Genomic DNA, 12376 nt, shown 5'->3' with positions numbered 1-12376 from the left:
GTTGTTGTCAGAAAAATACGAAATCGGCCGGGACGCATTAAGGGAGCCCAGGATTCGGAAACAGCCCACAATTCGGCCTAACAGCCCACAAGTTTATTCCCGAGAGACTGGCAGGCGTCACTGTAAGTGTCAACTACCTTGCTGGCCTGCTCTGCGCCCAGCGTCTCCTCTTCTTTGCTAAGCTAGTGGGCCGCACGGTGTGCTTGCTGCCGGGCCTTCCGCATGAATCATAGCGAAGCAGACAGGTTGATCAGGTTGTTTGTATATTGATTCTCTTTATTTGATTATTTATCCTTGCTGGCTGCCCGTGAAAATGGACCCCCAACCATGGACAGCTCCATTTTACTCTTTCTTTGACTATTTAGATTGTTTTTAATAGACATGTAATTCGTGGTCCTTGTAAAAAGCCAGAGGTATTTTTTTTCTTTTACTATGATGTGGTATGAGCACATGATGCCATGCATTAGACCTATGGTTTGACAATGTTATGTGCATATATAACCATGTCGGTATGTGATGAATTTGAATACATATATGTGTTGAATGAATACATATGTGACTATATCGTTTTCATTAAGAAAGATTCAATGCTACCAGGTATTTCTTTTTTTCTTTGCGAAACACGTCACAGAGGGAGACTCTTACAAACACGCACGCATACATATCCCTATAAATACACGCACGCGGTCCTACCTCTATAAGCACTTTCAAGAAGATTCTCAAGATTGATGAAGTCATCATAGATACCTCATTATCTAAGGGCACGTCACCTGCTGCTGAAAGAATAGTGCCAGAATAAATCTTAAAATAAATTCAAAAAAATGCAAGCATCCACAAAATGAGAACTCGAACCCAGATGAGCAGGTTCCATCAGAAGCAACCTTACCAGCTGAGCTACGCTAAGTTTGCAATACTACAATATACTTGGTAGTTCATAGTTACATCCTTTGCATTGAGTTGAATATTAGAAGTAGTTATATGGGTTGTTGTTACTGCTTGTAGCTATCGGTTCCTGATCGTTACCGAAATGGGGCGCATAGTGCCTAGGGGAAGAAAAAGTGGAAGGGTAAGTGTGATGTACTGGGTTAGAGAGAAGGTGGATCACATTTTCTTTAGGTGTATTATTGCCAAATATAAGAGCATCTCCAGCGCTTCCTAAAAAATATCTTCCAATAAGATAGTATTAGGATATCCTAATACCACTTTTATAGATTATTGAGATTCATAGATTATTAGGAGAGATGATTTTATAATTCCCCATTAATCTCCACCCCTGTACAAATAAGGGAGAGCTAAAATTCTCCCTTTATTTGAGAGGAGTTGGGGTGAAATGTTGGGACAACCCAATAATTATTGGGGAAAGGAGGAGGTTTTAGGGAACTATTGGAGTATATTTTCTTTCCAATATTGTCAGATTTTTTAAGAAAGAGAGACTGCTGGAGATGCTCTGACAATTTTAACGTAAAACTTTTTTCAGTTTGATGTAGTTACTTGGACGTTATGTCTAAACAGAAATAAGATGGCCATAGAAAAATAATTTCCAATATATCCTAATAATGTTTTGTACAAAATTGAAATGCTTTTGCAGAGGTTCTGAAGGAACAAGATCGGCAGAAGCTTACTGAGACAATAGGAGCCGTGGTGAGATGGAGTAAGGAGATCATGGCGCATTCAATTGTTTTCTGATGAAGTTTTCTGGAGTTAATCAGTTGTTCTTTTTTTTTCCTTCAGTGCTACTAGTAGGGGAATAATATATGTAGTGCAAACCACTTGTGGAAACATGGAAATCAATTGAAAATAATAATTTCGATCATTTAGATCATGCTCGCCACAGGTCGTGCCAGCTGCCAGAGGCGAGAGGAAAGGAGAAATGGAGTTCCCAGTCCGTTCCCTTCCGTTTCGTTTCTGCAAGCCTGGCCAGGCCAGCTGCGCTGCACGCACCGGGCCTGGAGGAGTCCGCTGTGGGGGGCACCGGGCACCAGCTTTTCGCCATAAAGAAAGAAGACTCTGCCGTCCCATCCGGCATCCCTGACCATGCATGAGCTAGTCCAGTACGAAAAGGCCCTGCACCCTGCAGGTACCAGGGACTACCAGGCCTCAGCGTCGTGGCCGTACACGCCAACCACTCTCATCCACGCCAGAATTTCATTTTCCGCAAGTCATCCATGTCGTATCCGCTCCGGCCCCGGCCCCCGGTACAGGCGGATCGTGCACATGTGGCGCTACCACAGTACCACACCCACACCGCCGGGCGTCGCGTGGTTCGGCTAACTCCGGACCGCGTCCGCGACGTCCTCCCGTGTCCGGCCGTGAAAATCTGATCGAAGCATGCTGAGCACCCGAACACGGGCGAGACGTTGACCATTCCCTGCCCGCCTGCTGCGTGTTTTGATGCGCCATGCGTTGAAGCGGAGCGGAGCACGCAAAGCTGTGGTCTGGACTCTGGAGGACAAGGCAAGCGCAGTGGCGCTGCAATTCTGCATGCGTCCCTCCCTCCCTCCCTCCCTCCCTCCCTCCCTAGTAGGAGTCGTCCTCGTCCTCTGCGATCGCCACGCGCCGCCCACGCCACTCTCCAGTGGCAGAAGGCAGAAGCAGCGGCAAAGCCATTTCAACCCAAGAGACGAGAGGCAGAGAGCGATCGGGAGCTCATGGTGAAATGTGGATAGACAGGCATTGGTAAGATAGTAAACCGGTTAATTTCGAAGCTGGAATGTCGCGGATCCTGAAGGAGGTTGGATTGTTCCCGGTGAGAGCTGTAGAAGAATTCTTGCCGCGCAGAGGGCATCCCGCGACCGAGGGACATCAACACCAAGGCAAGGAACAATCATGGCGCTCGGTGCCAACCTTTTTCATCGTGATGCGCAGCAGGCCAGCAGCAAGCCAGCAACTGAGGATCAAGCAAGTCCAGTCGCAGTCAAAAGGGAGATCAAAGCAAAGCTGCTCCAGGCCGTATGATTGTGCGACCCATCCGCGCCATCATCATGAGATCGATCGCCGCCGCCGTGCTACCCCGCGGGCCTACCCGTGCCGCTCCGGTCCCTTCCCTTGGGCACCTCCTCTCCTCTGAACGAGATGGTACGAAGCCCCGGACCCAGGCCGACCTGTCCGGCTCGAGCTGACCCGACGACTTGCCCAGTGCACCTCACGGCACGCCCAGTGCTCGTACGCGATCCCATCCATCCATCCATCCGTCCGGGTCCGGTCCCTTGGCGCGCTCGCTTCTCCGTTCTCTCCCACGGTGCCGAGCCCCACAGCCCCGGATGGCGATCAGAATCTCTGGCCCTGCCGCGATCACGGGCTCGGCGCGCCTGCCTGTGCCTGCGAGCATGTCAGCCGCTGAGAATCTGCGCGGTGTGGTCCTCGGCTCTTGGGGCTAGCCGGCTAGGGCACTCGCGAGTAGTTGTGTGTCGATTTCGCCCGGCAAAATGAGGCAAGAGGCAGCACCTTCATTTGGTAACCGGTGAACGTGGGTGATGCGGCTGCAGCTTTGAATTGGGGGCCTTTTTGATTTGTGGACCGGTGATCTGCATGTATCTGTTGAGACTTGAGAAGTCATTTTTTTTAAGGGAAGCAGATGCGTAGATGTCTCGCGAGAGGAAAATGTGCGTGCGATTGGTAGTTTGTTTGGATGAGGTACACGTACGGCTCCTTCACGCCTCCATTGATGCTCGCGTTCTAGTTTTCCACGTTCAAGCACCTGCAAATGCACTTTGGTGAGCAGGAATGTCAAGTCGTGTGATGTGAGATCATGGGGCTACCGTTGGGATCACAACATTTGTCCTATACTCCCATGCTAGTAACCACACTTTTGACTGAGAGCAGGTGGCATGTTACCCGTTCTAAGAAGAGACGAGCAAGAAGCCACTGCAATCAACTACTTCTGTTCTTTTCCATTCAATGTTTTTGTTCAGGTTGCTCTGGTTTATTTGACTGGAATTCCGGAAGAGACCTGCCAACGCTATTATTAAATGCAGGGAACCTTGTCTATCTGAAGTCACGTAACAGCGCACGCGAAGGTAGCAAGTCCTCGTGTGTTTTTTTGAAAATTAAACAGAGAAGGTAGTATTAACAATAAACCATATGTATCAAATTAAAAGGAAAAACTGGCAATGATCTAATCAGTAATCACTTTAGATTTTTTTTTTGGGGAGGGGGGGGGGGGGGGGCGGGGTTGAAGTTACAGTTGTCGCTTACTTAGTAACTAACGTTTTGACTAGTTACACACATGTTTGGTGTATGCATGTGCCTGACAATCAATTTCACTTTTGAGGATCCACTATGTTCTTTTCTACTCCACGTCAGATTCTCAAATTGTTACGCATATGGCTAATCCGAGTAGCAACATCCTTCCATAATGGCTTCTCAAGTTATAAAATCCGTGGCATTAGACCAGTCTCAATGGAATTTCCATAGAAAATTTTATGGCATTAAATTATATACTACATCATCAGTTTTGCTGACAGAACGAAAAGAGAGAATAAGTAAGTTTTATGGGATGTGAGAAAAATTTTATCACCATAAAACTCATCCGGCACAGTTGTTTAGTTTCTAGTCTTAGGGGCTGTTTGGAGTGCCGTCTAACCCGCCACGGCGTGCCTAACTCGTGGCGCTCAAAACGGCCACCACACCTGCGGCAGAAAAAGTGTGGCGCGCCGTGGCGGGTTAGGCGGCACTCCAAACAGCCCCTTAGTAACTGTACCCTAAAACTGTAGGCTGATGAAATAAAACACTTGCACAGTTAAAACGGCAACTCTGTACAACCATGCAAAACAATGATTTTATGCCGTGTTAAACAGCTGTGCTAATGAAACACCTCCAATAACTGCACTTTGACTAACTCTCAAAGACTTCAAATCAACATGTAAACAAAGACCCGGGGAGAAAAACGAGCACGCACCGCCCAACAGTGGAACCGGAAGAGACCACCAGCTTGCAAAACGGACGCGCCTGCCGCTAGCTTTTGCAGAAAAAGGAAGGCGATAAGCACAAGAGACGAACGCGAACTCATCAGTGGCCGCCGAAGCCAACACAACACCACACCAAAAGGCAACCGAGGAGGCCTGAAAAACCCACCAGGCCTTTCCTGCCCGGCACCGCCTCCCTCCCTCCCCTCGTCGACCCGCGCACGCACCCTCCCCGCCCCCCAGTTCGTGAACTCCCCCACCGCCCCCTCTCGCCGCTCGCGCCTCACGCCTCCCTCGTGCCCGCGCCGCGCCACGCCCCGCGGGAGCACGGCACCGCCCGCGGCCGGCATTGCGGAGTGCCCGCGACACCCCCGGCGAGGCGGCGAGGTAAAGCGTGATCCTCCCTCCCCCGCTTCTCCATATCCCTGCTTGCTGCTGAGGCGGCGGCGCTACAATGCCTGGGGTAGACGCTGCGGTGTCGCGTTGCGTTGCGAGCGAGTGCTCTTGATTGTGGCGTTGTTATGCTACCGAGTTCTCTCGCCGAGTTCGGTCTCGTTGCCTCTTCCCGCTTGTTGGTGTGCGCTGCCGCGCACTGGTTCATGGCCCGGCCAGCCGCGGAGCGGTGGGAGGACGACGCGATAGGCACGGCGCGGCGCGGAATTCTGCCGTTGCAGTCGTCCGGTGGCGCCACCGTCGGGCTTGATCCGGGTAAATCGTAGGGAGGAGCAAGGGTTCAGACGATTTGGGGCGCTGTTTGTAGCCTCTGGTTTCCGATGATTCTGTTCTTCGTGTCTACAGTAAGATTTTTGGGGTAATTGTTTTGCGGTTTTTTTTTGCTTGGGAAAAATGCGTTCCTTTCGGTCCTCCAAATTCCGCCCCCATTTCGCTCCCCGTGCCGTGGCTTCAATTCCTTCGTGCTGTCTCGGGCTACGTGCTAGCAGTAGTAGTACTGGCTGTTGTTTAATGGAACGCTGCTATTGAATGCGACTATTTTAGTTGTACTTGGTTGGTCAGCACACCCACACGGCCCCATAAACAAATCACAACCCAAATGATGGCCTAAATCACAGGGGAAGAAACTTCACCAGACGTCATGCCAGCAGTATCTAAGCAGAGGTCATTAACCGGGTGAAGACAAAAAAGTCTGTGTTTCTCTTGCAAGTTTCAGATAGCCCTCTGAAATCTGTAGCCACTGTCGCTATTTACATTGTCTGTTGATCTGGTCCAATACTGTTGCTGGCTGCTTCCTCCTGTCAGTGGGGGTGGAGGGTTCAGGGATTCTTGTGGGGTTGGCATGCGGTTGAGTTTCCAGAGATTCTTGTGGGGTTTGCTATGCTTGTCTTCATTTAATCTGCAGCGGTGCAGGAGTAAATAACATGCCAGTATCTTGTGTTGGGTTCACTTGAATTTTGCGTGTGCCTTGTCACTTGTGTTGGAGCTTGTGGGCAAGGTGTTGTGTGTGGGGTTAGGCTTTCCTGTGCCCTGGGGTCTGGAGATGGAGAGTGTGCTTCTGCGCGGGAGGTGGCATGCCTGTCCGCCTTTATGATGATCGGTTGGTTCTGTTTCATCTGATTAGATGTAAAGCTGTAGCAATAGCACGCTGGAATGGTGTAGGGACCCTTTCTTTTCTTGTACTACTAAAATAGCTGAGGGCTTATGATGGCTGGATGTTTCATGGGCTTCTTGTGCCGGTCTGCCCTGGTTCTTTGGCTTTAGGGAGGGGTTTCCGTAACTTCTGCTCTTATTCGTGCTGATCTGAGATAGCGATAGACATGATGATGCTGTGTCTTTTTGGGGGCTCGCATGGTACTAGTACCGTGTATCTTCGCGGGAAGAGAGGGCGTTAAACACTACGCCACCGGCATTGTATTATTGACTAGATTTTCATACTCTGAATTTCTAAGGGAGACTTGATATTTATTTTGGAATTTTATGCTTATACCGTATGATGCTCTGATTGAAGTAGGATGGGCGTGCTTGTTTGCTATTCTTTATGAAGCTGAGTGTGCCATCCTTTTGTTTTCTTCAGGTCATGTTTCTGGGAGATCACCACCTGTTTCACTACTTTGGCAACTTGTGAGAACAGGAGAACAGAGCCATAGTTCCAAAGGTAATTTGATTACTTCCTTCTTTGGGCTGTATGCTTGTAGTTGTAGAGTTTTTATTGTGGTTGCTATTTGGCAAAACCCAATGCATCTGCGGTGATTGACATGACTCTGTTTGATCTCTATCATTACCTGTACTATTTTAAATGTTGCTATCAAATGTAATGACTTTCAACCAAGGCTAATCATCATAGTGTCTTCTATATTGATATGACGTTGACCTTTTTCCTCCAGGATGTGTATTAAGTATACATTGTTGCTTTGGTTGTTGCTTCTTTTCTTCTGCGCCACTTGAAGGAAGAAGGTTGTCAAATTAAAAGGTATTGACATGCTATTACTGTTTCATTTTGTCCAAAAGTGCATTCAGCTGTCTTTCAGTTTCTCACAGATAGCTAGGCATTGCATACATACAGTTCGGACAATACAAAAATTACGTAGTTCAGGCATTAAATGTTCAAATTCTAAACTCTGAGAATGAGATAAACAAACATATTATTAATGGTCTCCTAGTCATTTTCATTTTATCTGTGCGCTCTTCTTTTATGATCAACATAAGAAAAGATCTTATTGTTTTGTTGGAGGCATAGTCAAGTTTTCACACATGTTCTTGGACATAAACTAGCTATTTCATTCGAGGATCTGGCTTGGTCCAAAACAATTGAAAACCAGATTGCTGCTTTTATTGACTTCTTTTGTATGTTGAGGAAAAAGTGTAGGACATCTTTTGTTCTGCAGATCATGTTGATACATTGACATGATGAAATTATGCTAGAGTCTAGACTAATGCTGTTTGGATCTTTTGCAGTAATAACTTGACTATTTTCTTCATGCAGATTCCAATAAAAACTGTTGGCAATGGGATCCCATGGTTTCTTCACCTTGATCCTACTTATATGTTCTATCCCAAGCTCTGCTTTTGCTGGATATAGTGATATAAGCACCCTGTTCAACCTGAGGGACGCAGTCACTGAAGGGAAAGGATTTCTCAGTAACTGGTTTGATTCAGAAACACCCCCATGCAACTGGTCAGGTATAGCTTGTGTGGGGCATGCTGTTGTGAAAATAGACTTATCGTCTGTGCCAATTTACGCCCCATTCCCGTTATGTGTCGGGTCATTCCAATCACTTGTTCTTCTCAACTTCAGTGGTTGTGGGTTTTCTGGTGAGCTCCCAGATGCTTTGGGGAACTTGCACCATCTCCGCTACCTTGACTTGAGCCGTAACCAGCTTACAGGGGTCCTTCCTGTCTCGTTATATGGACTGAAGAGATTGCAAGAAGTGGTGCTTGACAATAATTTCTTTTCCGGGCAATTGAGTCCTGCTGTTGCACAGCTTCAGTATCTCAAGAAGCTATCTGTATCCATGAATTCCATCTCCGGTGCCCTTCCTCCAGAGCTGGGCAGTCTGCAGAATCTGGAGTTCCTGGACCTGCACATGAATGCATTCAATGGGTCAATACCAGCATCTTTGGGTAATTTGTCTCGGCTCTTGCATCTTGATGCAAGCCAGAATAATCTTGGAGGGTCAATATTCCCAGGAATAACTGCAATGGCAAACCTTGTGACAGTTGATCTCTCATCAAATGCCTTGGTGGGGCCGCTACCTAGGGAGATTGGTCAGCTACAGAATCTTCAATTGTTAATATTGGGGCATAATGGTTTCAGTGGAAGCATTCCAGAAGAGATTGGTGAATTAAAGCTGCTGGAAGAGCTTATACTCCCTGGATGCAAGCTCACAGGTATCCCTTGGACAGTTGGTGGTCTCAGAAGCTTAAAGCTACTCGATATATCAGGGAATAATTTCAATACTGAACTCCCGGCATCTATTGGCAACCTGGGAAATCTGTCTCGCCTGCTTGCAAAGGGTGCTGGACTCAGTGGGAATATTCCGAGAGAGCTTGGTAGCTGCAAGAAGCTTGTATATGTTGATCTGTCTACCAACTCCTTTTCTGGCTCTATACCTGAAGAACTTGCAGGTTTAGAAGCCATTGTCAATTTTAATGTGGGACAGAACAATCTATCTGGTCATATTCCAGAGTGGATCCGGAACTGGGTGAATCTTCGCTCCATATCGCTGGGGCAGAACATGTTTTACGGGCCCCTTCCAGTGTTTCCATTGCAGCATCTGGTTTCTTTCTCTGCAGAAACCAACATGCTCTCTGGTTCTATTCCTGTTGAGATATGCAAGGGCAAATCGCTGCAGTCACTGCTATTGCACAATAATAATCTGACTGGGAATATCATGGAGGCATTTAAAGGGTGCAAAAACCTCACGGAACTTAACCTGCAAGGAAACCATCTTCATGGTGAGATACCGCAGTACTTGTCTGAGCTACCACTAGTAAGTGTGGAATTGTCCCAAAATAACTTTACAGGGAAGCTGCCTGAAAAATTGTGGGAATCATCAACTATTCTTGAGATCGCACTCAGCTACAATCAGCTTACTGGCCCTATACCTGAAAGCATAGGTAGGCTCTCCACTTTGCAGAGGTTACAGATCGACAATAACTACTTGGAAGGACCTATCCCGCGGTCAATTGGCGCTCTAAGGAATCTGACAACTCTCTCTTTACATGGCAATAGGCTTTCTGGGAACATTCCACTAGAGCTCTTCAACTGCAGAAATCTTGTTACTCTGGACCTCAGTTCTAACAATCTGTCTGGCCACATCCCAAGGGCCATATCTCAGTTGACATTTCTCAACACCTTGAATTTGTCTAGTAACCGGCTGTCCGGTGCTATACCTGCCGAGATCTGTGTTGGATTTGGGAATGCAGCTCACCCAGACTCGGAATTTATTCAGCATCATGGCTTGCTTGATCTTTCATACAACCGATTGACCAGTCATATCCCAACAGCGATCAAGAATTGTGGTATGGTTACAGTGCTAAACCTGCAAGGAAATATGCTCAACGGCACCATTCCACCAGAGCTTGGTGAACTGGCAAATGTTACAGCCATCTATCTTTCTTATAACACATTAGTTGGCCCCATGCTTCCCTGGTCTGCACCTTTACTACAACTGCAAGGTCTTTTTCTCTCGAATAACCACTTAGGTGGCTCGATTCCTACTGATATTGACCAAATACTTCCCAAAATTGCTAAGCTAGACTTATCCAGTAATGCATTTACTGGAACTCTACCCGAGTCTTTACTCTGCATTGATGACCTGACCTATTTGGATGTCAGTAATAACAGTCTCTCTGGACAAATCCCATTCTCTTGTCCTAAAGAAAAGGAATCCTCAAGCTCACTGATATTCTTCAATGGAAGCAGTAACCATTTCTCAGGGAACCTAGATCAGTCTATTTCAAACTTCACAAAACTGTCTTCTCTTGATATCCACAACAATAGCCTCACTGGAAGTTTGCCTTTTTCGCTTTCTGATCTCAGTTATTTGAACTATCTGGACCTCTCGAGCAACAACTTCCATGGTGCCATCCCTTGTGGTATCTGCAATATATTTGGCCTCTCATTTGCCAACTTCTCTGGTAATCACATTGGCATGTACACCTTAGCAGATTGTGCTGCAGAAGGCTTTTGTGCTGGAAATGGTTTTGATCATAAGATGCTTCATTCATCTGATCCAAGACTTTCAAGAGCAGCAATAATCTGTGTCAGTATTATCATTGTCATCGTTGTCTTAGTTCTTCTGATGGTTCTGCTGAGATGGAAGCTATTGAGAAACAGGCCATTGGCTCTTGTACCTGCCAGCAAGGCCAAGGCTACCGTTGAGCCAACATCAAGTGATGAACTCCTAGGGAAGAAGTTTCGGGAACCCCTGAGTATCAATCTTGCAACATTTGAACATGCTCTTCTGAGGGTCACTGCAGATGACATTCTGAAAGCCACTGAGAATTTCAGTAAGGTGCACATCATAGGGGATGGTGGGTTTGGCACTGTCTACAGGGCAGCACTTCCTGAAGGCCGGAGAGTCGCAATCAAGAGGCTTCATGGTGGTCATCAGTTCCAAGGTGATCGTGAGTTCCTGGCTGAAATGGAGACAATTGGAAAGGTGAAACATCCTAATCTGGTTCCTCTACTTGGCTACTGTGTTTGTGGTGATGAACGGTTCCTGATATATGAGTACATGGAGAATGGGAGTCTTGAGATGTGGCTCAGGAACCGGGCTGATGCCATCGAAGCACTTGGATGGCCAGACCGCCTGAAGATCTGCCTTGGTTCTGCCCGTGGGCTTTCGTTCCTGCACCATGGCTTTGTACCCCATATCATCCACCGGGACATGAAGTCAAGCAACATTCTGTTGGATGAGAACTTTGAGCCGAGGGTCTCTGACTTTGGCCTTGCAAGGATAATCAGCGCATGTGAGACTCATGTCAGCACTGACATCGCTGGTACGTTTGGCTACATACCTCCCGAGTACGGCATGACAATGAAATCCTCTGCGAAAGGTGACGTCTACAGCTTTGGTGTTGTCATGCTGGAGCTGCTCACTGGGCGCCCACCTACAGGGCAAGAGGAGGGGGAAGGGGGTGGAAACCTAGTTGGTTGGGTGCGATGGATGATAGCGCATGGTAAGGAGAATGAACTGTTTGATCCTTGTTTGCCAGTATCAAGCTTGTGGCGGGAACAGATGGCCTGTGTGCTTGCCATTGCCAGGGACTGCACTGCCGACGAGCCATGGAAGAGGCCAAGCATGCTGGAAGTGGTGAAGGGCCTCAAGATGGCCCAGACAATGGAATGTGGACCTCTGGTGGTGACAGTCACTAGGGAAGTGTAACGCAGGCGGCGAATGTTTTCTTGCTATTGATGTAATAATGTAGGTTCTGTAGAGTGAGCTATCTGGTGACTGTAATGAGAAACTAATGCTGCTCATGTTGAGGCTGTAGTTAGTGGTGTGACCTTTTAATCTGCCCCCAAGAGCTTTCTTATCTGGTAGTCATATGGCAGGGTGGGTTTCACAAGCTCAGAAGCTGTAGTGACTGAAGTTTCTCGTTTTCCCTGTGTTGAATTACTTGATATGCTTGCCAGTTCTAGATTCATTCTTATCTATGTTTGATCCAACCCCTGTGGTTTTCCATTCTACTTTGTTGTCGTTTGTGCCGCTGCTTTGACTGAAACTACTTGTTGCATAATTGAGTACTACCACGCAGAATTGCTAGCACTATACTCGTGGTCCTTTGCTCAGATTCAGTTCATGCTATTTTGGCCTGATTTATCAGGTATTGTTACTAAACATGTGTGGACATGTGGTTTGAGGACCCGAGGTGATAAGAAGGAAGAACTGAACTGGATGGGAAGGACAGGTAGAGCACTAGCAGAGCAGTCCTCGTCGGTGGATTCGGTCTGGCACGGCGTCTGGGGCCTCTACATTCCCTGAATCATGCAGACCACTCCACTGACCGCT

At 47.4% G+C, this 12376-nt stretch overlaps 1 protein-coding gene across 1 annotated transcript; it reads left to right on the top strand.

Annotated features, from left to right (window-relative positions):
• Positions 1-5157: 5157 nt before the first annotated feature.
• LOC112891932 (leucine-rich repeat receptor protein kinase MSP1-like) lies at positions 5158-12007 on the top strand. The gene is made up of 4 exons (XM_025958941.1): positions 5158-5291; positions 6934-7014; positions 7244-7329; positions 7843-12007. Exon 4 carries the CDS (start codon positions 7865-7867, stop codon positions 11747-11749), a length of 3885 nt encoding a protein of 1294 aa, XP_025814726.1. The 5' UTR covers positions 5158-5291; positions 6934-7014; positions 7244-7329; positions 7843-7864; the 3' UTR covers positions 11750-12007.
• Positions 12008-12376: the final 369 nt, after the last annotated feature.

The sequence above is a fragment of the Panicum hallii genome, chromosome 5 (assembly GCF_002211085.1).
Source record: "Panicum hallii strain FIL2 chromosome 5, PHallii_v3.1, whole genome shotgun sequence".
NCBI lineage: Eukaryota > Viridiplantae > Streptophyta > Magnoliopsida > Poales > Poaceae > Panicum > Panicum hallii.
Note: the sequence above shows the minus strand (reverse complement) of the source record. Positions and strands in the feature narration are given on the sequence as shown.